Source organism: Ruditapes philippinarum, unplaced genomic scaffold (assembly GCF_026571515.1).
Source record: "Ruditapes philippinarum isolate M1 unplaced genomic scaffold, ASM2657151v2 ctg1722_1_1_1_1, whole genome shotgun sequence".
NCBI lineage: Eukaryota > Metazoa > Mollusca > Bivalvia > Venerida > Veneridae > Ruditapes > Ruditapes philippinarum.
In genome coordinates, this window is record NW_026859735.1 from 245,366 (window position 1) to 271,200 (window position 25,835).

The following is a 25,835-nucleotide window of genomic DNA, read 5'->3' on the forward strand; positions in this document are numbered from 1 at the left end:
GAGATGTATACATAACAATATATGAACCAATATTTGCATTTTGCTATGCTTTGACATGGTCTGTACAAATCACAGTGTGTTATCCCTCTTGAGATGAACCTGTATATACTATTTTTCCAAAAATGAAGTCACAGGATTCCCATTTACTGCATATATATTTAATTTGACTGTTGTTGCAGCTTTTTTTTTGACTGTTTCTAAATTAATTATTTTAGCTTACGGAACGTCGGTGGTTCTACTCAGGTACCCGTTCGTGCCTGAAATAATGCACGGAAGGGCACGTCGCGATATGACCTATACTGTGTCGATGTGACGTAAAACCCAAAACAAACAAAAAATGAATTATTTGCATTTTGGCAGACCCATTACCAAAATGGTTGAGAGAAAAAACAACATGCATTACAACTTTTTCATTATAAACAGATTGGCAGTCCATATCATCAGTTGAAATGTTGTTAAAATCAGTTGCATTTTCAGCTTGTAGATTAAAATATCCCCCTTGACCCTTGGCAAAATTGGCTGTTTTCGTTGGCACATCTGTTGTCTCAGATAAAAATGGAAACCCTGAGTATTGAAATAAAGCTCCCCTACTCAAGAGCAAAACCAACATATGTCTGAGTATATACAACTGACATTAAATAAGAGACTCGCATATAGATTAGTTGAATGTTTTTTTGGTAGCAATGTAGAGTTCTCTATCCTAGTGATGGAAGTTTGTATATTCTTTTGAATTCCTGATACCAATATGATTCTCTCTAAAGTCGTGTGTAGCTATAAAAGGTCCAAGAAAATATGGGATGTTTTGTAATTACCATTAATACGTGTGACTATGCTTTATTAGGTATCATCCTATAATAAACTTAAACAAATAACAGTGACAAAAATTTTAACTTCATATGTTTTCATTTAATGTGATTGTACAGGTATGCAAAAAAGTAAAATTGTTATTTATTTTTTTCCAGATGTGTGGCCATGAGACGCTAGATTCCTCAGAAAATGAGTCATCAACCCATGATTCTTCAGAAACCATCAAAGAAAATGGCCACTCCCACACGCATCCAGAAATCAATGGTGCTAAAAATAGCAACCAATCAGAAAGTTTTTCTCATCAGCAGCCAATGACATTGTATCAAGAGTTCTCAATGGTCAATCAGCACATTCCCAATGTTACCATTGATAAGGTAAGATTTGGAAAAAATACTAGCTATGTGACTTGTTATAAATAAATTTTCATTAGAGGAGCTCCACTTAGGTCCAAAAGCCTAAAAGCATAGACTCTGAATATGTAACAAAGACCAACTTGGTTAGTAAGAATGGAAAATATGGAAAAGGTTATCAAAGAAATATGCTCGAAATTAAATAGAAAATTGAAATCAGGGCAATTTTTAGCCTGGTGTCATGCGCATTTTATTTTTGTGCATAATATGCTCTAAATGAAATAGAAAATTGAAACTAGGACAATTCGAACGTATCTTTGAAGTCATTGTGCACAATAAAATTGATAATTCTGGAGGAGCCAACATCGGAAAGTATAAAAATCTTTAAAAATGGTTTCCAGTCTTGTCATGTGAAAATACTTAAGTGGAGTCCCTTTAAAGTCTTTGAACATTTTGCATGACGCAAGAAAATTTTGGTTAATCAACAGTCAAATATGTTACCAAGTCTTGCATGTCTCATTTAATCAATTATTACATGTAATACTTAAAAAAGATTTCACATGTCTGTTTTCATATTTCATATATCTGTTTTCATATTTCAGCTAACTGTTTTATATTTCGAATAACCGTGTTATATTTCACATAACTGCTTTATTTTAGATGGATGGATCTCAACGGTTGTGCTCAGTCTCTGTTAGTTCCGGAAAACATATAATAAACTTGACGATACATTTCCCGGCAAACTATCCTCATGTTTCCGCTCCGAATTTTGAAATTCATTCCCCAACCAATGTCGGATTAGGCATTGTAAAGAAACTTTATAAGGTGAGTGGTTTTGATTTATTTGATACAGTTTACTAAATTAATTGAATGATCCGTGGCCTTATGGTTTTTGTCTTTTCTGTTGTCAGTCTATGGTTCTTAGATCTTTATTCTGTGAGTCACAGCTTTCGTACTTTGAAACTACATGTCAGTGAAGAAGTGATTTGTGTTCACCTTGACCTTGAATGACAAAGGTCAGAACTTTGAAATTCATGCAATTTCACCATAATTACATATTTTATTAACAGATAAAATACTTTGACTGTAACATACAAGTGGAGGCTAGGTTCATGAGACTTAATATTATGTGAAAATGACCTTCACCCCTAAATTGGCCCCTACTGTAAATTACCTTGTTCTACAAGTGTCGGGGGGGGTTTTAAAATTTTTTGACAATTTCACCATAATTACATATTTTATTTAAGAGATCAAATACTTTGATACAACATACAAGTTGACGCTAGGGTCATAAGACATATTTAAAATTGACCTTGACCCCTAAATTACCTTGTTCTATAAGGGTCAGGTTTTTTTTTTTGAATTTAGACAATTTCACCACAGCTTTATTAGTTATCATATTAGCAGATTTGGAAGGGAGATAATTGCACTTTAGAAAAAAAACCTTCAGACTGAAGATGTACATGCTTTTAGAAGAGAAATATGTTCTTGCAGTTTTACATCATATGTTGTTGGAGTCTGCCAAGTTATTTATACTTATTCATTATGATTAGAAACATTGTGTAGAAATATATTAGTTCTGTTATGAAATATATTGTTTTTGATTTTTTATCTTCAGGTATTAAATGAAACATCACAGACGAACATAAAAAGGAATCTGAATTGCCTGGAGCCATGTATACGACAGTTTGCCACACATTTTGAAAACATGACGGTAAGTAACTTTCTGTGCTGTAGGGTTGATTGATCAGATAAAGAAAGTTGCTCTTTCAACAAGCAGTTTTAAGTCTGATTTGCACTCTTTTATTGCACAAATTGTAAAATTGCTGACTTTGTAGAATGAACTTACCTGTCTTTGAATTTGGCATTGTCCATTCCATTGTCTATCTTACTATTGTAAAAAGATTTTTGCTCAAATGTTAGGCCACAATAATCACAAAACAACCACTCTCTATTACAGTTGGAGGAAAGGAAGACACCAGACTCGGACACATTTGCACCGACAACCAATAAACTCCAACAGTCATTTATGCAACAACTGCCATTCGCAGCATTTCAAGATTACTCCATTCCTTTTCCTAGGACATGCGGCGCTCAGTTTAATTCTGCAGGTATGGTATTTTTAGAAAAATCTTCAAGCCTTAGGAGTTAATAGGAGTTAATGTGATCCCATCTCAGTACATGAGAAGAAACGTTAGCCTTTACTATGCTAAGTATCTTAAATGGACTTGTCCATCTTTCATTATGGACTAGATCATTCATCATATGAAGGGAAAATTTTGAGTATGTAGTGACTGAGTGACATTTGCTCAGCACAGTTGGGAAAACTTTATCCAAGCTTCAGCTAAGTTGTTTAATCTCCTGAATTTGTGTTACGGACTTGTCCTGTTTTGAATTAAGATTGAGCAGCCTGTTGCATAGCATCTTGTCAGATGCCAATGTGCTTAACAATGAGCTTAACATGACACTGATTGATTTAGCGAGTTATTACAGCTTGTAGCTCCTTTAAGTTAGTAAGTAAGTAATGGCTTTATTTAATGAGTCTAGCATATTCGGTTTCCCGATCTTCCATGTGGGCCTCACTTAAATACGAAAAGATTTTTAGCTCGACTATTCGAAGAATATGAGAGCTATTGTAGTCGCCCCGAGTCGGCGTCCGCGTCCGCGTCGGCGTCTGCGTTGGTTAAAGTTTTTTGTAAAGTCAAATATCTCAATTATTACTTGAGATATTCAATTGAAACTTACAATACTTATTTATAGTAACAAGGTACATCAGATTGACAAGTTGGATAACTCTGCCTACAATATTGACAGAATTATGCCCCTTTTTAACTTAGAAATTTTGGTTAAAGTTTTTTGTAAAGTCAAATATCTCAATTATTACTTGAGATATTCAATTGAAACTTACAATACTTATTTATAGTAACAATGTACATCAGATTGACAAGTTGGATAACTCTGCCTACAATATTGACAGAATTATGCCCCTTTTTAACTTAGAAATTTTGGTTAAAGTTTTTTGTAAAGTCAAATATCTCAATTATTGCTTGATATATTCAATTGAAACTTACAATACCTATTTATAGTAACAAGGTACATCAGATTGACAAGTTGGATAACTCTGCCTACAATATTGACAGAATTATGCCCCTTTTTAACTTAGAAATTTTGGTTAAAGTTTTTTGTAAAGTCAAATATCTCAATTATTGCTTGAGATATTCAATTGAAACTTACAATACTTATTTATAGTAACAAGGTACATCAGATTGACAAGTTGGATAACTCTGCCTACAATATTGACAGAATTATGCCCCTTTGGAACTTAGAAATTTTGGTTAAAGTTTTTTTGTAAAGTCAAATATCTCAATTATTGCTTGAGATATTCAATTGAAATTTAAAATACTTTTTTATAGTAACAATGTACATCAGTTTGCAAAATTGCATAACTCTGCCTGCAATATTTGCAGAATTATTTGCCCCTTTGAAACTTAGAAATTTTTTTGGTTAAAGGTCTTCAAAGATATTTACTTGAAACTTTACACATGCACTTAGGGTCATAATTGGAGGCTGATTCATATCCCCTTTTCTACTTAGTCTCTTGGTTAATGTTTACATGCAAGTTTTACATATCTCAATAACTATTAAAGATATTTATTTAAAACTTCACATATGCATTTAGGGTCATAATTGTAGGTCACTGACAAAGATCCATAATTCTATCTTGCATTTAGGCTGATTTTTCTCCCCTTTTTCAACTTAGAAATTCATGGTAAAGTTTTGCTTGTAAGCTGTTATCTCAATAACTACTGAAGGGTTTGTGCCTTTTTTGGGACAATTTTATGCATTCATAATAATAAAGCAGTGATTTACTTGATAAAACATCTTAATAACAAGCCTTTGTACCTTTTCTGTCAAATTTATGTATTCATAGGTAATTAGTATTATTATACTCAATAAAACACCCTTGTGACATTACCTTCCGAATAGTCAAGCCAATACTGTATAATTAGACTCTCTCTAAGGCCTATAACATGAATTTATAAAAAAAAATTAGCCCTTTTGTGAACTTAAAAAATTTAACATTATCAAGGCTCTTTTACTATCAAGCACTTAGAATAGTCGAGCGTGCTGTCCTACAGACAGCTCTTGTTATGTAGATCAAATTTAAAACAATGATAAAGAAATAGGGTATTAATAAATTGAAAATTGATTTTTTTGCACAACTCAATTTGAGTTAAAAGAATCTTAAATCCTTTTCATTTTGGGGTCATTTTGCACGATAAAAATGATCAAGAAAAGCGAGCAAATAACCTTAAAAGCGCACACAAGTTATTGGTCAGTCCCAGATGACCAGACCTTCATTAAATGGTATCCAAATCAATTAAATGGTTTTCAATATCATAAGTATTTCCTTTCCAGTCATGTCAGAAATCTGAAGTGGAGTCCCTTTAATGTCTAGTAATTGAGCTTTATGGTTGGAACATGGAAACTACAGTACATTTACCCTACAAGTGAACATTTGAGCCGTGTCACGACAAAACCAACATAATGGGTTTGCGACCAGCATGGATCCAGACCAGCCTGCGCATCCGCGCAGTCTGATCAGGATCCATGCTGTTCGCTTACAAACCCTATTACAAGTAGAGAAACTGATAGCGAACAGCATGGATCCTGATCAGACTGCGCGGATGCGCAGGCTGGTCTGGATCCATGCTGGTCGCAAACCCATTATGTTGGTTTTGTCATGACACGGCTCATTTAAATATTTCTTGCTTTATCTTTACAGGGATGTTAGTGTGCTTTGGAAGATCAAGAGAGGCAAGCAAAGGTTCAGAAAAAACTCCAAAGTGAGTAAATATTTATTTGCTTAATATAGTATTTTAAGAAACTGTCTTCATCTTTCTGTTACATTTTGTTGTTGAAACTTTCTGTAATTTGGTTATACCAGCATATAGATTAGGTTTAGATCTGTTAATATTTCTAAACTTGAAAATTATTAAATGTAATAATGATCTGTGCATGAGAAGGTCCCAATAAAGGTTACCCGTTCTCAAAAAGATTAGCACACTAAATTATTATGATTAGTTAGGGAAATGCTAAAACTTAATAACTTAGGTGAAATGTTATTAACAAATAAATATCTTTTAGCAATAGATTTTATTTAGGTTTATTACCAATCATTTCTCCCGATTCTTGTTTTTAGCAATCTTGTTGATTTCATTTTTAAAATAGCAGGTAAAAAAATTCTATTTTTGTTAAAGAGCCCTGTCAGAGTTAGCTGCCTACACATCCACAAACCGAGTTCGAGCCTCACAGAGTTCCAGTGGATTTTCAACTATGTTTTCAAGAAGTCCACCAACACCGAAAGCTGAACCTGTCTCCATCAGTAGTTACTATATGTTTAATAATAAGGTACTTGGATAATTCATTACTCTATTTTCATTTCTCGATGAATTTATTGCTCACTTTTATATTCAAATAAGGTTCAGCCTGCTGAGAGTGTAGGTCATTGATGCATAAAATAGATTTCTATGCATGTTCTCATTGAGACTTCTTTATGTGTGAGATATTTCAAATATTTTGTTTGTATGTAGTTTCCTTGCATGGACATTTATCCTTTGGTGAGTTTAAGGATTAAATCAAGATCTTTGTCACAGGGGCAGGAAATAATTTACTCGTTCATAATTTAACAATGTCAAAGTCACAATAGGGTGCGTCTTTTGGTGACATTTAAACCCATGTTCTCTAGGGGATGATTGGTTTTCTGGTCATATGGGGCTACAAATGTACTAGATTTATATAAAATCTGTTTAAAACTATCTGCAGAGACAAAGAACAAAGTCACGTAACTATGGAAACCTACAAGAGACAAAATGGAAAAGTTTGGATAAGACTTCAAAGAGGGAGAAAAAGTCGGTGAAGTTAGAACCTGTGAGAATATACAATACACATTGTCTGCTCAATATTCACAGAGAACTGGCAGAAAAATACAGGTATTTTCTCTTAATGTATACAGGTATACTGGTCAGAGACAATCAACAGGACACTTTTTGAACATTTTTCCATATAATAGATTTCATAATTTCAAAGCTACAGATCTGTAAATTTGACATCGTACAGCTAGGTTCTTCTCCTAACTAACAAACTACTTTCTAGTTTGTTTAGTTATAATTATGTTGACACTTATGTCTATGGCCTGTCAAGCAGGATATCTAAATTACCTAAATTGTGCGTAGTACAGTACCATGTGTCTGTACAGATATGTAATGATTTAATTAAGATAAAAGCTTGTGCGTTTTAATTTTAAACTTTTAACATCATATACAATATATCAGGAGCATATGCTGAAGTTTTAAATATTCTATTGTTTATTCTGCAAATGATTATAGCTAGTATAAGGCATTGCACTCTTGATGTCCAAATTTCCCACGTCAACATTCTTGAAATAGACATTGAAATATTACCCTTTATGAAAGTTGAAATGAATTTGATTATTAGTCCCCTACCGGTTTAACCGGAGGGGACTTTAGGTTTACCCTCCGTCCGTCTGTCCGTCCGTCCGTCTGTCTGTCTGTCCGTCAGTCCGTCCGTCCACAAAACTGGATCCCGCGATAACGCAAAAAGTACTGAAAATATTTTTATGAAACTTGATATATGGATAGATGACAGTATGGAGATTATGCACGTCTTTTTCTTTTCTTCCTATGTTGAAAATTCTGGTTGCTATGGCAACAAATAGTCTGAAAATATGGCAAATTTAACACATAAACTGGATCCAGTGATAACTCAAAAAGTACTGAAAATATTTTTATGAAACTTGAAATATGGGTAGATGGCAGTCTGGAGATTATGCACATCTTTTTCTTTTCTTCCTATGTTGAAAATTCTGGTTGCTATGGCAACAAATAGCCTGAATTTCAAGATTTCTGATTTAAATTTTTCAGCTTTTTCACTATATGTTCTTTATTTCTTAAGGTGTTTACTTCAAACTTTAAATATAAGTTTCTGGTCATCAACCACATCATATGTGACAAGGTTTATAACTCTAGCACAAAAAATATCAGTATTACCTCCTTGAACTTAGATTTTTTAGGGGGAAAAATGTTGTCTTTTTTAAATAACTTCTTTATTTCCTAATGTATCTACTTCAAACTTCATATATATGTTTCTTATTATCACTCGACATTTTTGAGAAGGTTAAATACTCTAGCAAGACTATTTCCAGAATTATGTCCCCCTTGAACTTAAATTTTTTTCGAGAAACTGGTATTTTCACTCCAACTTCTTCATTCCTTATAGGATTTACTTTAAAATCCCACATCGTAATAATATGACAAGGTTGTATAAACATAATTTCCTTACTAAGCATGGAAACTTAACACATTACTGTGATATAGACAAACTTATTTTATTATGTTTTGTGGTTGATATTTTCAAATACAGACTTCATCCTCAAATTCATTATAAATGGCAATACACAGGAGTGTATGACAATTAAAGAACTTTTTGAGGGACCGGTAGGGGACTACTGTATTGCCCGCAATACTATCAAATGCTTGTTTAATTATAGAAGAAACCTGTATTTATTGTTGATAAAAAAGTGACTCATAGATTGACAACAACTGAACAAAGAAAACAACTAAATCTGTCATTTTTGGGGCCGTCCGGGTTTTGGTGGTCCCTAACCAGTATTCTTTTAATGTATACAGGTATATTCTCTTAATGTAGGTTCAGGGATCTTTGCTACTGAGAGAATTTGTCAGATTTGGTAAATTTTAATGAGAGAATTTAAATTTTCTTAACAGATTTGATTTTCCATTACACATCCTTCAAACAATTGAAATCGGTATTTATGAAATAAAATCAGCATGTAAGTAAACACTAATTATATATGCCACATTTGTCTTGGTTTAATGCCAATCAAATAAAAGTTCAATATGCCACCTCGGCTGCATGCGTCTGCAATGGCATTTTCATTCCGAAATAGAACATCACTGTGAAGTGAGAGATTTTCTGGCATTTTACTAATTTCAATGCGATTTAAGAAAATATTTTTGTCAAAAAGTTGCCTCCAAGACATAGCCTTGAGGTACATTCTTTTAATGTATACATGAATATTCTCATAATGTATATTTTTGTTTGGCTGAGCTTAACATCAATGTTATATCACCTATAATTTAAATTTTTGTCATACTTTAGTTTATTGTATATATACTCATATATTTTCAGTTTGGATGTGACTAATATAGAAAGTATGTGTGAACATAACAAGAAGGAAGCTGCTGCAGTTGGGCGGAAGGATCTTGTTAGGGTTTGTATCGCAGAATCTGAACTATCACACACCTTTACTTAATTCACAGTTTTCTCTGCAAATGCTACATAATGTGGTTAAGCATCAAATTCATAAAACTGTATTATAAATAGAGGATATTCAAGTTTTTTCTATAAATACATGATTTATTTTCATCGAGTGGTATGAAAATAAATATTTCATGAGTGGCGGTAGCCACGAGTGAAATATGGTAATTTTCATGCCACAAGATGAAAATAAATCATGTATTTATAGAAAAAACTTGAATTTTCTGTTTATTATATACATTTTTCTCTTTTTTTGCGATAAAATTTGAAAGACTTTCCATTTAATTTTGTGTACTGGCAGAATTTAAAAGAAAGTAGTCCGGCGAGACACCAGTGAAAATACGGAAAATATGTTTCACTGCAGTGAAAAATAAATTTTTACAGTGAAAATACGGAAAATGAAAATATGCATTTTATTTCATCAATATTTCTCAATATTTCATTTATAAGTATATAATAAACATATTTACCAATGTTTGTAAATTTTCAATGATGGTTACATCAGCTTAACTAAACCCTTTGCCGGCATGTGGCAACTGATTTTACCTATGCAATCAGTGAATCCATGATTATGTTTTGCACTGCTCGGTATTCAAGTCAGAACATTCTTTGAAATTTTCGCTAAAAATGATAAACAGTTTAGTCCAAATTGAAAGATGGACAAGTCCATTTATTAGCGTGGAAAAGGTTAACTTCAGTCTGCTATATGGGTAGTGTGGACCAGGTATTTTCCACTAAACAGGCTCAGTTAGTAGAGCATGCAACATTTTCAAATTTGCTATGTTAGACAATCTGAAAGACTAGTAAGTATTTCACTGCCATTGTACTTTGATTGATTATACTTATATGCTGTGGTAAATTTCCACCATTCAAGCTGGAATTTTACAAAACAACTGTAATTGAGAGTACTTAAATGGATATATAATTATGCACCGGTTATTATTCATTTTTCATTAAAGTCTCTCTTTTTTGTAGAATATTGCAAGAAATCGAATGAAAAATGAACTTGGACGAGATACTATTTTGTTCATTATCTTAGTTATGCAATAATTCATACAGTAAATTTGAATTTGATTTTCTTGCAGTTATGGTCTATGATACCTGTCACATGTAGTCAGATGTTGACCCCTTCCACCAACCCTGATGACGGCATACCCTGGGCACAGAGACCTTTTGGTAGACAGATGTATGAATCTCTGTAAGTAAACTGAAAATTCATGTTTTGAATTTTAACTGTAGGAATAGTTCTGTAATAATCTGTATGATTTAAAAATTTTTAATGAGCTTAAAATTGTTTAAGAATCTCCCCCAAATAATGCCAAAGTTGGTGGTTTTATCCAGTGTCTTCAATAATACATAAAAGGGAATCAGGGTATCTAGGCCCACTATTAAAATTGAAGCTCTTATCTAGGAACAAGCATGTGACAGGGCCAGGGTGGAAAGTGTCATGTGACCATAACATTGTTGGTTTTGCTACTTCAAAAGTGACTCTGTTTTATCAAATCTCACAATTACAAGTCAGTATTTCAGGGTATTCTCCAATTCCAGAATTAATTATTACAAGAGTATACACGATGTTCAAACTCTTGCCATGATCTGCTGTGTGTTCTGGGACAAGAAAATTGTCGTCTCTGTCCCACAATCCTCCAATATAAAGAAATCAGCTTCCAAGGCGTCTTTAGACTATGTCCCTCCAAATGTAAGTATCTACTTATAACATATAACTTATGTGTGTATGTATTTTTAATAATATGACTGTCATTCATAAGAAAAATTAAAAAAAATTTGTTCTGTTATTTATTGTAAACTAAAGAATGGTTTTCTGTTTAAATGCTAAGAACTTAAATTTGACTGAAGCATTTGAACTGCACGACTGCTCTTAATTTTACAATAAACATTGGTGAACCATAAACATTGATGATAAATAATTGTGAATGGAAAATGTATTTTTGTTGAGAATAAAAGAAATGGTTTATTTATTGAGAAGTAAATATGGTATTTTACAAGAATCATTGAGTGAAACAAATAATGTTAAGCATTGTATTTCTTGAAGTTTGAAATTTGAAATTAGTTTGATTTTGAATTTATCATTATTGAGGTAGCACACCTCTGGTTCTGTATAAATTTTTATGCAGATTTCAAAATTGCTGCAACAAGTCCACTATTAAACATTGCTTATGGCACTAACTGTCTTACTAAAATGGGAGGAATTTTTACTTACTCTTCTACAAATGTATTTTTTAAGGAAAATGGCAATAAGAGTAGTAAATTCTGAATAAGTTTAAAATTTTACCTGCATTGAGAAATTTGTTTCTTAAAGTATTTATATATTTTACCTAAGTTTGATCTTTTGAAGTTGACTCATTTGAAGGTGTGCTGCTTTAAAACAAATAATAGTTTCTATTGTGTGTGAGTTGATATGATTTTTTTGTTAAAGAAAATCTACAAGGTAATGATGTTGTACCACTTGGCAGTGTTTTTAGGTCAAATAACTCTTAGCCTGTTGGTGGCAACTGATTCTTCCCACAAGACCAGTGCAGACTAGGTTCAGCAGGCACATCTGTTCTCTCTAATCATGGTCTGCACTGTTCAATGCTCAATGAGTACATTTTTTGGAATTTCTTTCCCCTTTGCTAAATTTAGAGATTATGCAAATGAAATCTATTAAACCTCTCACCTTGTGGCTGAGGAGTTGCCTTTCATGGTTGAGGCATCAGAATTACTGTTACTTTTTATCCCTGCATGATTGCAAGAGGAGATTGAATAGGTTCTGATTTCTGAAGTCTATACATCTCTTAAAAAATTCAGTCTCAATGTGCCAAAGTTTCGCCAATTTTGACTTACCAAAGTTCTACTGTATTTATAATTTATTTATAAATCATTGCAAGTGTTGGAGTTGAATAATATATTATATATAATTACTTTCACTTTGTGGGGGATGAAGACCATGGAAGTAAGGTCAAGGTCACTGACTGAAAATCACTTTCCTGTCATTGCTGTGGGTCGGAATCCCAACAGGGACTTTGAACTGTTCCATGTGAGGAACCTATCCAGCTAGCTTACTGAAAAATGGTGGTTCTACTCAGGTGCCGGCAACTGTCTGAAATGATATAAAGACGGGCTTTGAGGTAGCTCCACAAATAGCATTAGCAGGCTGCCATGTGTCCATTTCAGTGTTGATGTGATGTTAAATCCAACAAACAAACATTCACAATAAGTCTTTATTTATTTGACCTAACCACACTGCAAAGAGGGAAGAATGTTAAAATGTTGACCATAGAAACAAGGGTTTCATTATGTTTAGTCATTTCTTTAACTGATGTTAAAGAACGTTACAAATAGTGACATTAAACTGTTGCATGGGAAATTTCACATGGCTAATGGGTCATAATGAAACCCATGTAAAAAAGATTTGAAGTGTGAAATTCCATCTTGAAATATAGAACCTGCATGCAATTTTTTTTTTTTTTTTTTTTTTTGCATTTTTAGCTCGACTTTTCTATGAAAAGGGGAGCTATCCTACTCGCCCCGCCGTCGGCGTCGGCGTCGGCGTTGGCGTCACACCTTGGTTAAGTTTTTCGTACCACCCCACTTTATTTCAGAAGTATTACAAGTATGGCTTTGAAACTTACCATACTTGTTCACCATCATAACCTCCATCTACAGACAAGAGTACATAACTCTGTCAAGGTTTTTGACAGAATTATGGCCCTTTTTTGACTTAGAAAGTGTATTGAGCTTGGTTAAGTTTTTTGTACCACCTCACTTTATTTCAAAACCATTGGAGGTATTGCTTTGAAACTGACCATACTTGTTTACCATCACGACCTTCATCAACAGACAAGAGGACATAACTCTGTCAAGGTTTTTGACAGAATTATGCCCCTTTTTGACTTAGAAAATACATTGAATATGGGTAAAATCCACTTATTGCCTTAACCCTTTGAGATATTGCTTTGAAACTTTTAATGCTATTTCACATCATTACCCCCATCTGTACGCAAGAGAAGGTAACTCTGTCAAGGATTGTTTTAAAAATTAAGGCCTTTTATCGACTTAGAATCTTGGTTAAGTTTTTAGTACCAGTCCACTTTTTGACTGAACTGTTTGAGATATTAATTTGAAAGTTGGAATACTTGTTTACAATCATGATTCCCAAACATGTCCAGGAGAAGGTAATTCTGTCAAAGATTTTATTTGAATTATGGCCCTTAACTGTCAATGTTTTGTATTATAGGCAAGCACTAAAAAACTTAAAAAATCTAAAAAAATTCATTCCTATCCACTTGTTCACTTTACCATAAATTATGTCATATAAACATTGCTGTAATATTCAAGGGTATCAAACAACTAGTTCACTTTAAAAATACAGAGATTCTTGTATTGCCTTTTACTGCAAAAACTTTTTTTATTGGCAAGCAATAAAAAAGTCGAGCGCGCTGTCTTACGGACAGCTCTTGTATAGATTGCTTACCCTTGACTTTCTGTGATTTTAAACTGAGTTGAATGTGCTTACCTAGAAATTGTATTACAGTTTATAACACTCTCTTTTCATTTAATGAGCAAGTTCTGTGACATGGTCACATGGTACACATTGCTGTTTACTGGCTTGACACAAGGAATATCTATCACATATTGAATGGGGTCAAAAGTGAACATTTATAAAGTTTAGAGACCATTCTAAAAATGGTGGATTTTTATTGGTTGATGTAGAATGAAAATTTGAAATTGACCAATAGGAGATTTCCATTTATAGACTGGTTTGATTTTTCTGATTAATTATCTAGAATCATTTAATACTTTTGTATCTATATTTACTATACTTTTAACTTAAATTGTCAGCCATTAAACTGTATATGAAAGTTTGTGACTTTGTTTATCAGAGATCCAGTGTTTGCTTTTCTAAGCTTAAAGCTCTGCAAAATAGTTTGTTTATTAAACTTTGGCGGGCTTACTTACTAAGACAGTTATTTAGTTTTTCACCAAATTTATTAGTGATATCCCAGTGACCTAGTATTGAAAGTTGTATTTATTTTGTGCAGTTTAGTTGTTCATATTTTGTGCACTCAAAATAATTTGATAAGGGTCAGCACAGAGGGAATGTCTCTTTAGTAAAGGTGTTATTAAGATGATATCAACAACAAAAAATCCTGTAAATTGAACAGTTATCATTTACAGTAGTAGAAAAAAGTATACTGTATATTAAATCCATAATTTCACCACTTTTGTATTTTGATTTGTTCTTAAAATGCTTATAAAATTGAGCATAAATTTAAATTTTGTAATGTCTTGGGATAACTTTTTTGCCCATATTTGGCTGAAAATGAAGGTTTCATTGTTAATTCTATAACTGGAATTATTTCAATATGATTTTTAGAAGGTCAGTGATTTTGCTCATTCACCTGAAATACTGGAAGCATTAATGTCTCCGCAGGTCAGACTTGAACTGATGTTTTTTAAAAGCACAGAATCAGATAAGGTTATTCCTTGAAGTGCAAAGGGCATTTATGTATTAATTTATTACTTAACCTTTGTCAACAGCATATGGGTAGGCCAAAGGTTACACATCCAAAATCCAGTCTGGACTGGTTCATTAGCTTCTATAATTATATAGCTTTAGTTTGTAAGAGATACATGCCTAATGCTCATAACAAAAATATTGTTCAAATGAAGTTATTTATGGACATTTATTTCTCTTTATGGTCAAAATTACAAAATGAGTGGACACTATCAATAAAGTGCAACATCATTGTGAGAAAATAAAATGAAATGAAAAACATTGTAAAATATTGCAATCTTTTAGAGCTCTTTAAGCTATTGTGGGTATATTTTACATTAAACAGAGCTTTTTGAACTAATTGAGATATTTTTATTTTTTTTCTGCTTCATATATAAGTATAAATGCATATCTTACATGTGTATATACATGTAAAATTATTATTAGATAAATATATACAATGTACCTTGTATTATTTATTTTTGTGAACTATATCACTAGATATAGATATTCAATTCAAAAACCGTCTATCTATGCATTTTTAGATAACCCCTGTTGCCAAATAATAAGATCTGATTCTACAGAAATGTCTAACCCCTGTGCTGCCCCCTAACACCTGTTTTATTTGTCCTTGTTTAATTTAGATGGAATTAAAGTTCGGCAGTTCGACTGATAGTGGTTGGAATTTATTACCTAGTAAGTGGAAACAGTAACCAATGGTCCACTAACCTATGGTCTGCTTTTCATCAAGTTTTTGTTTCCCATAGGCACATGCTTGACAAAAAAAGAGTAAAATTTAATATATTTTTTAATACAAATTATCAAAAGGTAAAATTATTAGTCTTTACTATTACCTTGTTAATCATGTTGTATTTTGTCTATAGTATTTTCAAGCTATCCGAAATGCAAAATATTTCTGTAAGAGCAGGCATGTGCTTATCTTGTTACTCTACCTCTTTGCTTTATTGAAACCATTATTGTATAATTAAAGGCGGTGCCAATTATAGACCACACCCCCTAAACCTTACATTTATGTTCCCATTTTCTTCGCTTTTTAGGATAATGTAAAAAAAAAAAAAAAAAAAAAATGGCTTTTGTACAAATTTACCCATATCTTATGCTATGTAAATTTGTTAATTGTTTTTAAATTCCTAGAAATGCACATATCCTTCACCCATTTATGCAACTGGAAAACACGGGAGTACAATGGTTTCATTAAAGGGAATTGTTTCAGAATTTTTGTTTTGCTATATTTTGTATGTTTCTACAAAATGCATGTCTTCTTTACTGTTTTCAGCTTTTTAAGAAAGGTTTGTGTAAAACTGACAAATTTATTATTGATAGAACTAGCTATAGATTAAATAATTCCCCTACACCAATATGTTACCCGTAACTGTCCATTTCGAGGGCATTTTGTCGTTAATTGTAGGTTACATTGAGGCCATTTGGAAATTGAACAGGGAGAAATAAATTATGTTGGTTAAATAGATCAATTTGACCATGTTTTATGCGGTTGATTCTAGAAGTAATGGCCTGTCATAAATCTTTCTATAGGCATTTTAAATTTTCATTAAGCTGAAATAATAGAATTTATAATAATTTTTTTCTATATGAGAATTGACAGGGACAATAGATATTCTTACTTTAAAGTTTATCAATGGGCAAAAATTGGTTAATTAAAATTTATGCTTTATATTAGTGAATGTCACCAACAAATGATTGGAGAATAAATTTCTTTTGCCATGGTTACAGTCATTCCCTTCAGGAAGTGGGTGGGGTTTAGACACATTTGGTAGGCGGAGAAGTGGGGAGGGGGAATTCACTTAAAATATATGATAGTCAAGGATGTATTCAAAATTGAAAACAAAATCATATCAATGTCTCAAAAGTTTGACAAGACATTAAATATCAATAGTGTATAGTTTAACCTACCTCTCGGATGATATATTTGTGATTGCATGCTTTTTTGCCTGCTTGGTTTGTTGTTGTTGTTCTTTTTGACCAAGGTTGAAATTTCATAGTTTGAAGATGCCTGTATGATTTTATTATTTTAAGAAATAGTTATATCTAAGTTCGTATAACCCTTTCACTGTTGTTAACAAGATAATGTCATGTAAAAATATTGTTTGGATAAGACTTAGTTATCATCAAAAGTGGAAAAGTTCATTTACAAACATTTGGTTATTCTATACATTTATCTCTATAATCATTAGCCAGTCGACGGCAACAGGGTCTACCCATGCAACCAGTACAGACCAAGATCATCCGGCACATGTGCTCTCAGATTTTCAGCCTGAACTGTAAATTATCCAGTCAGTACATATGATATTTCAAAATTGTCCCTAAAAAATGTTAATGATTTCGACTAGATTGAAAGATCAAGACCATTTAAGATATTTAGCATTGGTAAAAGGGATAAAAAAATTTGTTTTCATAATTCAACTGATGCATTGAATGGTAAAGAATTACCAGTATGTATATTTGTTAATTTGATCTTTGTTACATACATGATACAGTTATCTTCATAACTAAGAAGTTTCGACTTTGTCATATAGTGGTATGCATGCATGTGTAATAACATTTGTCGGAGGGTATAAAGTAAGTGTTCTTAAAAAAAGATCTGTAAACTATAGCTTCATATATTTCACTTTTCTCCTATAATAGCTGCTTAATTTAATATATTCATTAGTACGCTTTAATATAGATATATCTGTATATTGTAATGTGAAAATGTTTTATGGATGAAAAGTCCAACTTATCAAGCCTTTACTGATCAAGATCAAAAAAATTCTCACTGGAGTTTTAGTCACCATAATGTTTGACCAAATACTTAATGAGTCAGGCAAGCCGGCACACTCTTGAAGTTTGAATTTGAACGCTTTTCAATGACACTTGTTAAAATTTTGTTTTAGAATCCCCTGAATTAAAAATGAACTTTTCCATATTCATACTAAAACAGGTTGATTTCATAAATTCTGGGTGGTTTAGGGGTGATTCACCGAATTATACATATTTCTAGAAATCCAGCATGGTTAAGAGGCGGGTTCAGTGAATTACACATATTTCTAGTAAACATCATGATATTCATAAAAGAACATATAGGTGACGTATTCAGACTTGTGTAAATGCTTGATAGGCTGAATAGACAAAAAACAACAAAGTTTGATTTTCAGCAGACGGCAGTTTTACCGCCAAATATATTTTTTGTGTACATGTACAGAGAAAAGAACAGATAAGTAATGGTTGAATGATTTTATGTTTTTTATGATATAACTATAAATTTAAAGCCATGGTTGATTGTTCTATTTACACAGTATAATCCGTATCACACCGTCTCATCCATGTCTGGGTTACTGAGAAGCTTGACCAGTAAGTTTGTGTGTGTTGTCTCCCTTTGTTTAACTCTTCATTAGCAAGATACATTTGGTTCTAGGGTATTTTTTCTTAGTTTTTGAATGATTTTCTGTCAAAGTTCTTCACATTAAAATAAGTGTATGTATTTATCACTTAAATGTCCATTTATTATTTAGCATGAATAAATTTTACCAAATTTTGTTCACAATAGTATATACATGTACTTTGATTTATGCTAAATTTTAGTTTGAATTACTTGCCCATGAGCCTGATTTCTCTAGAATTTTATTCTTTGAAAACTTTAATGTTCCAAGGTCAAAATTTATTGAATATAAATTATGTATTTAATACATAAGTTTTTTTTTCAAAACTTAGCTAAACAAGGCATCAGACTGGCTAACATAAATGGTCAATGGTTCTACCACAATGCCCATCTGTAACTTAGTAATTTTGTCTACTGTGTCCTTACTACATAGAAAATGAACAGTCAAATTTGGACCTATTTAAAGTATGGTGATACACTCAAGGAAAAATGAATAAATAAACCACAACCTAGAAACCAGATTTTTTAATTTCTGTCTTTCAAGTAACTTCTACCTTCCTATTTACTCAGTTACTAATTATTAAATTGAAATATTTCCTATTTCCCTAAACTAATTTCGTAGTATGATTGCTGTGTGTGACAAAATTTTACTAAACAGCGCTCTGTACTAAAAAGTGTCTTTAGCCACATAGAGGTGTAGTTTTTAGCTCGACTTTTCTATGAAAAGGGGAGCTATCCTACTCGCCCCGGCGTCGGCGTTGGCGTCACACCTTGGTTAAGTTTTTCGTACCACCCCACTTTATTTCAGAAGTATTACAAGTATGGCTTTGAAACTTACCATACTTGTTCACCATCATAACCTCCATCTACAGACAAGAGTACATAACTCTGTCAAGGTTTTTGACAGAATTATGGCCCTTTTTTGACTTAGAAAGTGTATTGAGCTTGGTTAAGTTTTTTGTACCACCTCACTTTATTTCAAAACCATTGGAGGTATTGCTTTGAAACTGACCATACTTGTTTACCATCACGACCTTCATCAACAGACAAGAGGACATAACTCTGTCAAGGTTTTTGACAGAATTATGCCCCTTTTTGACTTAGAAAATACATTGAATATGGGGTAAAATCCACTTATTGCCTTAACCCTTTGAGATATTGCTTTGAAACTTTTAATGCTATTTCACATCATTACCCCCATCTGTACGCAAGAGAAGGTAACTCTGTCAAGGATTTGTTTTAAAAATTAAGGCCTTTTATCGACTTAGAATCTTGGTTAAGTTTTTAGTACCAGTCCACTTTTTGACTGAACTGTTTGAGATATTAATTTGAAAGTTGGAATACTTGTTTACAATCATGATTCCCAAACATGTCCAGGAGAAGGTAATTCTGTCAAAGATTTTATTTGAATTATGGCCCTTAACTGTCAATGTTTTGTATTATAGGCAAGCACTAAAAAACTTAAAAAATCTAAAAAAATTCATTCCTATCCACTTGTTCACTTTACCATAAATTATGTCATATAAACATTGCTGTAATATTCAAGGGTATCAAACAATTAGTTCACTTTAAAAATACAGAGATTCTTGTATTGCCTTTTACTGCAAAAACTTTTTTTATTGGCAAGCAATAAAAAAGTCGAGCGCGCTGTCTTACGGACAGCTCTTGTTCTATTCTTTATGACTATTACACCATCAGTATAGAGCCAGGTCTCTGCGAGTGTAGGACAAAAGCCTATTTTTGGCCGGGAAGGCTTTGTCCGGGAGGGCTTTTGTCCGTTTCCCAGTCTCTGCTGCTCAGTTATACAATAAAATTATACTTGATGTGGAAATCTCTTAGTTTTACTATTGGACTATTCAGATTCACATGGCAAGTATGAGACATAAAACAAGCAGGGTAAAACTAAGGCATAGATGTGCATGTTATGGGGATCCCACTCTGGGTACAATAGATTTAATTTCTGAAAAGTACCTGCAATGGAAACAATGGAAATGATTGATGTTCATTGTCAAATAATTGTAAATTGTTTTTACAAGGGAGGCTAAGTCTGCTTTCTATTTGACTTAATTTTCAAAGAAATAAAATCTAATAACAGATTACTATGAAAGCTTTCTTTTCTTCAATATAAACTTACTACTCAGTACTGACTACTGGTTGGTTCCAGGAATGGATGTGAAAGTTTTTTTTTATCCCCAGCCGAAAAGGCGGCGGGGGATATAGAAACAGTCTCCGTCCGCCCTTCCGACCTTTCGTCCGACAATTTTGTCCGGAGCATATCTCAAAAAGTATTTGAGGTATCAACTTGAAACTTCATAGGTGGATAGACCTCATTGAGGAGGAGTGCAGTGCACAAGAATAATAACTCTACCCTGCATAGTTTTTGAGTTATTGCCCTTTGTTATTTTTCAAAATTAATTTTTGTCCAGAGCATAACTCAAAAAGCCTTTGAGATATCAACATGAAACTTCATAGGTGCATAGATCTCACTTGGGAGGTGTTCAGTGCACAAGAATGATAACTCTACCATTCATAATTTTTGAGTTATTGCCCTTTGTTATTTCATTCTTAATTTTTCACCTGAGTGGAGCATAACTCAAAAAGTGTTTGACATATCAACATGAAATGTCATAGGTGGATAGATCTTATTGAGGAGGAATGCTGTGCACAAGAATGATAACTGTTCCCTATATAATTTTTGAGTTATTGCCCTTTGTTAGCTCACCTGTCACAAAGTGACAGAGTGAGCTTTTGTGATCGCTTTTCGTCCGGCGTCCGTCCGGCGTCCGTCCGTCGTCTGTCCGTCCGTAAACTTTTGCTTTAAATGACATCTCCTCATTAACCACTGAGCCAATTTCATCCAAACTTCACAGGAATGTTCCTTTGGTGGTCACCTTTAAAAATTGTTCAAAGAATTTAATTCCATGCAGAACTCTGGTTGCCATGGCAACCGAAAGAAAAATCTTTAAATATCTTCTTTTAAACAACCCTAAGAGCTAGAGCTTAGATATTTGGCATGAAACATCTTCTAGTGAGTGTCTACCAAGTTTGTTCAAATAAAAGCCCTGGGGTCAAAATTGGCCCCGCCCCAGGGGGTCATTGATTTTCCCTATATGCATATAGTAAAAACTTAAAAAATCTTCTTTTAAAGAACCCAAAGAGCTAGAGCTAAGATATTTGGCATGAAACATCTTCTAATGAGTGTCTACCAAGTTTGTTCAAATAAAAGCCCTGGGGTCAAAATTGGCCCCAAACCGGGGGGTCATTGATTTTCCCTATATGCATATAGTAAAAACTTAAAAAATCTTCTTTTAAAGAACCGTAAGAGCTAGAGCTTAGATATTAAGCATGAAACATCTTCTAGTGAGTGTCTACCAAGTTTGTTCAAATAAAAGCCCTGGGGTCAAAATTGGCCCCGCCACAGGGGGTCATTGATTTTCCCTATATGCATATAGTAAAAACTTAAAAAATCTTCTTTTAAAGAACCCAAAGAGCTAGAGCTAAGATATTAAGCATGAAACATCTTCTAGTGAGTGTCTACCAAGTTTGTTCAAATTAAAGCCCTGTGGTCAAAATTGGCCCCACCCCGGGGGGTCATTGATTTTCCCTATAACTTAAAAAATCTTCTTTTAAAGAACCATAAGAGCTAGAGCTTAGATATTTGGCATGAAACATCTTCTAGTGAATGTCTACCAAGTTTGTTCAAATAAAAGCCCTGGGGTCAAAATTGACCCCGCCCCAGGGGGTCATAGATTTTCCCTATATGCATATAGTAAAAACTTAAAAAATCTTCTTTTAAAGAACCCAAAGAGCTAGAGCTAAGATATTTAGCATGAAACATCTTCTAATGAGTGTCTACCAAGTTTGTTCAAATAAAAGCCCTGGGGTCAAAATTGGCCCCGCCCCAGGGGGTCATTGATTTTCCCTATATGCATATAGTAAAAACTTAAAAAATCTTCTTTTAAAGAACTCAAAGAGCTAGAGCTAAGATATTTAGCATGAAACATGTTCTAATGGGTGTCTACCAAGTATGTTCAAATAAAAGCCCTGGGGGGGGGGGGTCATTGATTTTCCTTATATGTGTATAGCAAAAACTTAAAAATCTTCTTTGAAAAAACCCAAATAGCTAGAGTTTAGATATTAAGCATGAAACATCTTTAAGTAAATATCTACAAAGTTTGTTCAAATAAAAGCCCGGGGGTCAAAACTGGCCCTGCCCCAGGGGTGTCATTGTTTTTAACTATATGTGTATAGTAAAAACTTTAAAAATCTTCTTTTAAAAAACCCAATGAGCTAGAACTTAGATGTTTAGCATGAAACATCTTCTTATGGGTGTCTACCAAGTCTGTTCAAATAAACAAATAAAAGCCCTTGGGTAAAAATTGGCCCGGGGGTGGGGGGGGGCCTATATACAGGTGAGCGACCTCAGGGCCATCATGGCCCTCTTGTTCTTTTTCATACTATTTTGTCCAGAGCTTATCTCAAAAAGTATTTGAGATATCAACTTGAAACTTCATAGGTGGATAGATTTTACTGAGGAGGGGTGCAGAACACAAGAATGATAACTTACCCTGTATTATTTTTCAGTTATTGCCCTTTGTTATTTATCAGTATTAACATAGGTTTCAAATCTGTAATCACTTCAGCCACCAAAAGACCTCTTAAAATGGAATTATTCTGCTCTACTACATATACATTCTTCCAATGAGTAAACACATTCGGCAGGGGGATGGCCATGTTGACATGGCTCTTGTTTTATAAGCTTTTATCTTCCTACATAATCAAACTAAAATATATTCTTTTATAACTAAACATGGCTTTTTAACTGATATTTATTGTGTGAAAAGTAACAAGATCAAAGTGCACTGTCTTTATAATGTAAATAATTTTTTAAAACAAGTATCAGGTCTACTGATAACTTTTCAGCAAAGATAAAACGGGCTAGCAATTTATATTTTACACTTTACATGTGCTACATACATCTGTTTATGTTTTGTTTTTATTTGTATTTTGTTTTTCAAAATCTTGAAGTTATGGAATATTTGTGGAAACACTTGACTTTTGCCTAAAAGCCATATCCCATATTTGATTGGGTTCTGATTTGTGCTGAAATCAGCTGTTTAACTTTTTTGTTACTTTCACATATTTTTGACTTGATGTTGAGCACGCTTGCTGTTAGCTCTATGAACTTGACACTTAGCTCTATGAACTTGACACAGTGACTGATTGTCATAATGTATTTGCATTAGTGCAGTTTTTGTCAGGACCATGACTCAACCATAGATTGAGGTATTCCTCAATAAATTGGTACAAATATCTAAGGTTAAGGGCATTGGTCTAAAACCATTTGTCTGTACTTTGAAATGATATGGCACAAATGCATAAGGGTGAAGGTCATTAGTCCTAAAACATTTGTCCATACAATAAAAACAGTATATAAACAAGTTTAATTCCTGTAAGCGGAAGAAAGGTTCAAGTTGAAATACAAAGGCACCCCAAAGATGGTTTCACATTGCAATTATGACTTGGTACACTTTAACTTGTAAAGGGTCACAAACAAGACAGGGTACAGTGATCATATAAAGGGGAATTTTGAAATAATATGGCAGAAATGCATTAGATATATTATGGTTTATGGTCTGAAACCATTAAATTTTGTCGGTATAATAAAGGGGAATTTTGAAATAATACAGCACAAATGTCTATGGTGTATAACTCTGTCCAAACAATAAAGGGGAATTTTTAGATAATATCGCATAAATGCATAGGTTAAAGGTCATTTGGCTCGAGGTTAAACAGATTTTCCGGACAATAATGGGGAATTTTAAAATAACTGGAACATTTTTATGTAATCAATGATGAGACGATGAAGTAAAAAATTCCACAATTTTTGTTTCATTTATTTTGTCTCATTTAAATTCTTATGGACTTGAGTTTTTGTCTTTTTTAAATTTGACAGATTTGAAATGTTGCCGATTTACATTTAGTTGCTATTTAATGTTTATGTTGACCAAGAAGTGTATGGTATTTTTTATGCTTTCATTTTTGTTTGTTTAGAGGCTTTACGTGAACAGAGAGAAGAGTCACATGATGATACAGGTAGTACAAGATAACATGTGTGCGTGTGTCTGTGTGTGCCACACTATAAATAGATTTTTATAGGGGATTTACTGTACTAATATTTAAAAAAAAAACTGCTTTTTTTACAGTCATATGACAGTATTATACATGTATTTCTACTAGTATATATAAACTGGTTAGTTGAAGTGTATGCAGTTCTATTTTCGACTTTAATTTTAACAGTCTTCTGGTCATTTGTGAAATATAGTGTGTTGAGGTTGCCATAAGAACCAATTTTAATTAGTTAGTCAGTCATCATTTTACTATATATAACTAGTCAGCATTTAATAAAAAGAATGGAAAATTAATAATTGTTTTCATAAGGATTCCTTTGCTTTTACCAAAGACTTTACCGGTGTCATTTTTGATGGCTTGTGAATTTTAACATTCATTAATTAAAATCAACAATACCAGATTTAAAAAGGACAAGATTATTATACTAATTTAGTTGGGCAAAGGTCAATAGGTTAGATAGATGTTTTAGAAATTAGTTAATGGGAAGGGGACTGATTTAAAAGATTTGATTGATTTTATGTTAAACAAAATTGAAAAAAAGGTATGCTTTTAATAAGGTTAGCTGTAGAAATTTGTTAAAAGTTATTATATGATAAAAATTGCAGCAACAGAGCTTTTGTATTGTTGCTTTTTATTAGATTGAAGGTTAATGGAATAATATTTTTATAAGTAACATTTGAAACTCTTTCATATGAATAGAAGAGATATTATTTATAACATATTGTGTCTATTTTTTGTATGGACAATTAATATTACTGTTTGATCAGCTTATTTTGCTTAAATGGTACTGATTTATAAATTTCTCTTAAATTGTGTCACTACAAATTGCCAATCATTCTTTGATTGATATTTTGTAAAAATGCCAAGAAACAGTTTTGAATTTTGTTGAGATTTTTTTTTAATGCCAGCGACAATGATAACTCGTGTATGGCAACAGTATAAAGTTTTTGCAGTCTGACCAGGCTTTTTACTGCTGGCGGCATAGTTTTACCATACTGATGTTCAAATCCCCTCATATGAACAATGGATAAAGTCAAATTTTAAGCGCAAATGCTTAGTACCAATAAAGAATGGTATGGGTTAAAATATAGTCTTTCAAACCTGATATGTTATAAAATCTTGTGAAGGGGTGACTATGGCTAAGTGGTTAAGGTCATTGACTTCAAACCACTTGCCCCTTACCGCTGTGGGTACAAATCCTTACAGGGACTTTGGATTCTTTCATGTAAGCAAGTTTGTGCCTGAAATAATGCACAGAAGGACACCTGAGTTCTTTCACCACATTTAAGCAGGA

General features: G+C 32.8%; 1 protein-coding gene across 8 annotated transcripts in view; it reads left to right on the forward strand.

Moving 5' to 3' along the window:
• Positions 1 to 25,835, forward strand: part of LOC132757722 (GATOR complex protein WDR59-like) — a 48,322-nt gene that overhangs the window by 9,215 nt on the left and 13,272 nt on the right. For 2 of the 8 annotated variants that reach the window (XM_060749091.1, XM_060749095.1), the window contains exons 11-22: positions 963 to 1,181; positions 1,818 to 1,982; positions 2,776 to 2,871; positions 3,118 to 3,268; positions 5,944 to 6,004; positions 6,419 to 6,569; positions 6,984 to 7,150; positions 9,387 to 9,468; positions 10,601 to 10,713; positions 11,064 to 11,214; positions 15,657 to 15,708; positions 24,464 to 24,505. In XM_060749091.1, coding sequence (XP_060605074.1) covers positions 963 to 1,181; positions 1,818 to 1,982; positions 2,776 to 2,871; positions 3,118 to 3,268; positions 5,944 to 6,004; positions 6,419 to 6,569; positions 6,984 to 7,150; positions 9,387 to 9,468; positions 10,601 to 10,713; positions 11,064 to 11,214; positions 15,657 to 15,708; positions 24,464 to 24,505 — 1,450 coding nt within the window. Of the gene's footprint in view, positions 1 to 962; positions 1,182 to 1,817; positions 1,983 to 2,775; positions 2,872 to 3,117; positions 3,269 to 5,943; positions 6,005 to 6,418; positions 6,570 to 6,983; positions 7,151 to 9,386; positions 9,469 to 10,600; positions 10,714 to 11,063; positions 11,215 to 15,656; positions 15,709 to 18,326; positions 18,382 to 24,463; positions 24,506 to 25,835 lie in introns of all 8 variants that reach the window. The other 6 variants (XM_060749090.1, XM_060749094.1, XM_060749093.1 and 3 more) reach the window with 3 other exon arrangements.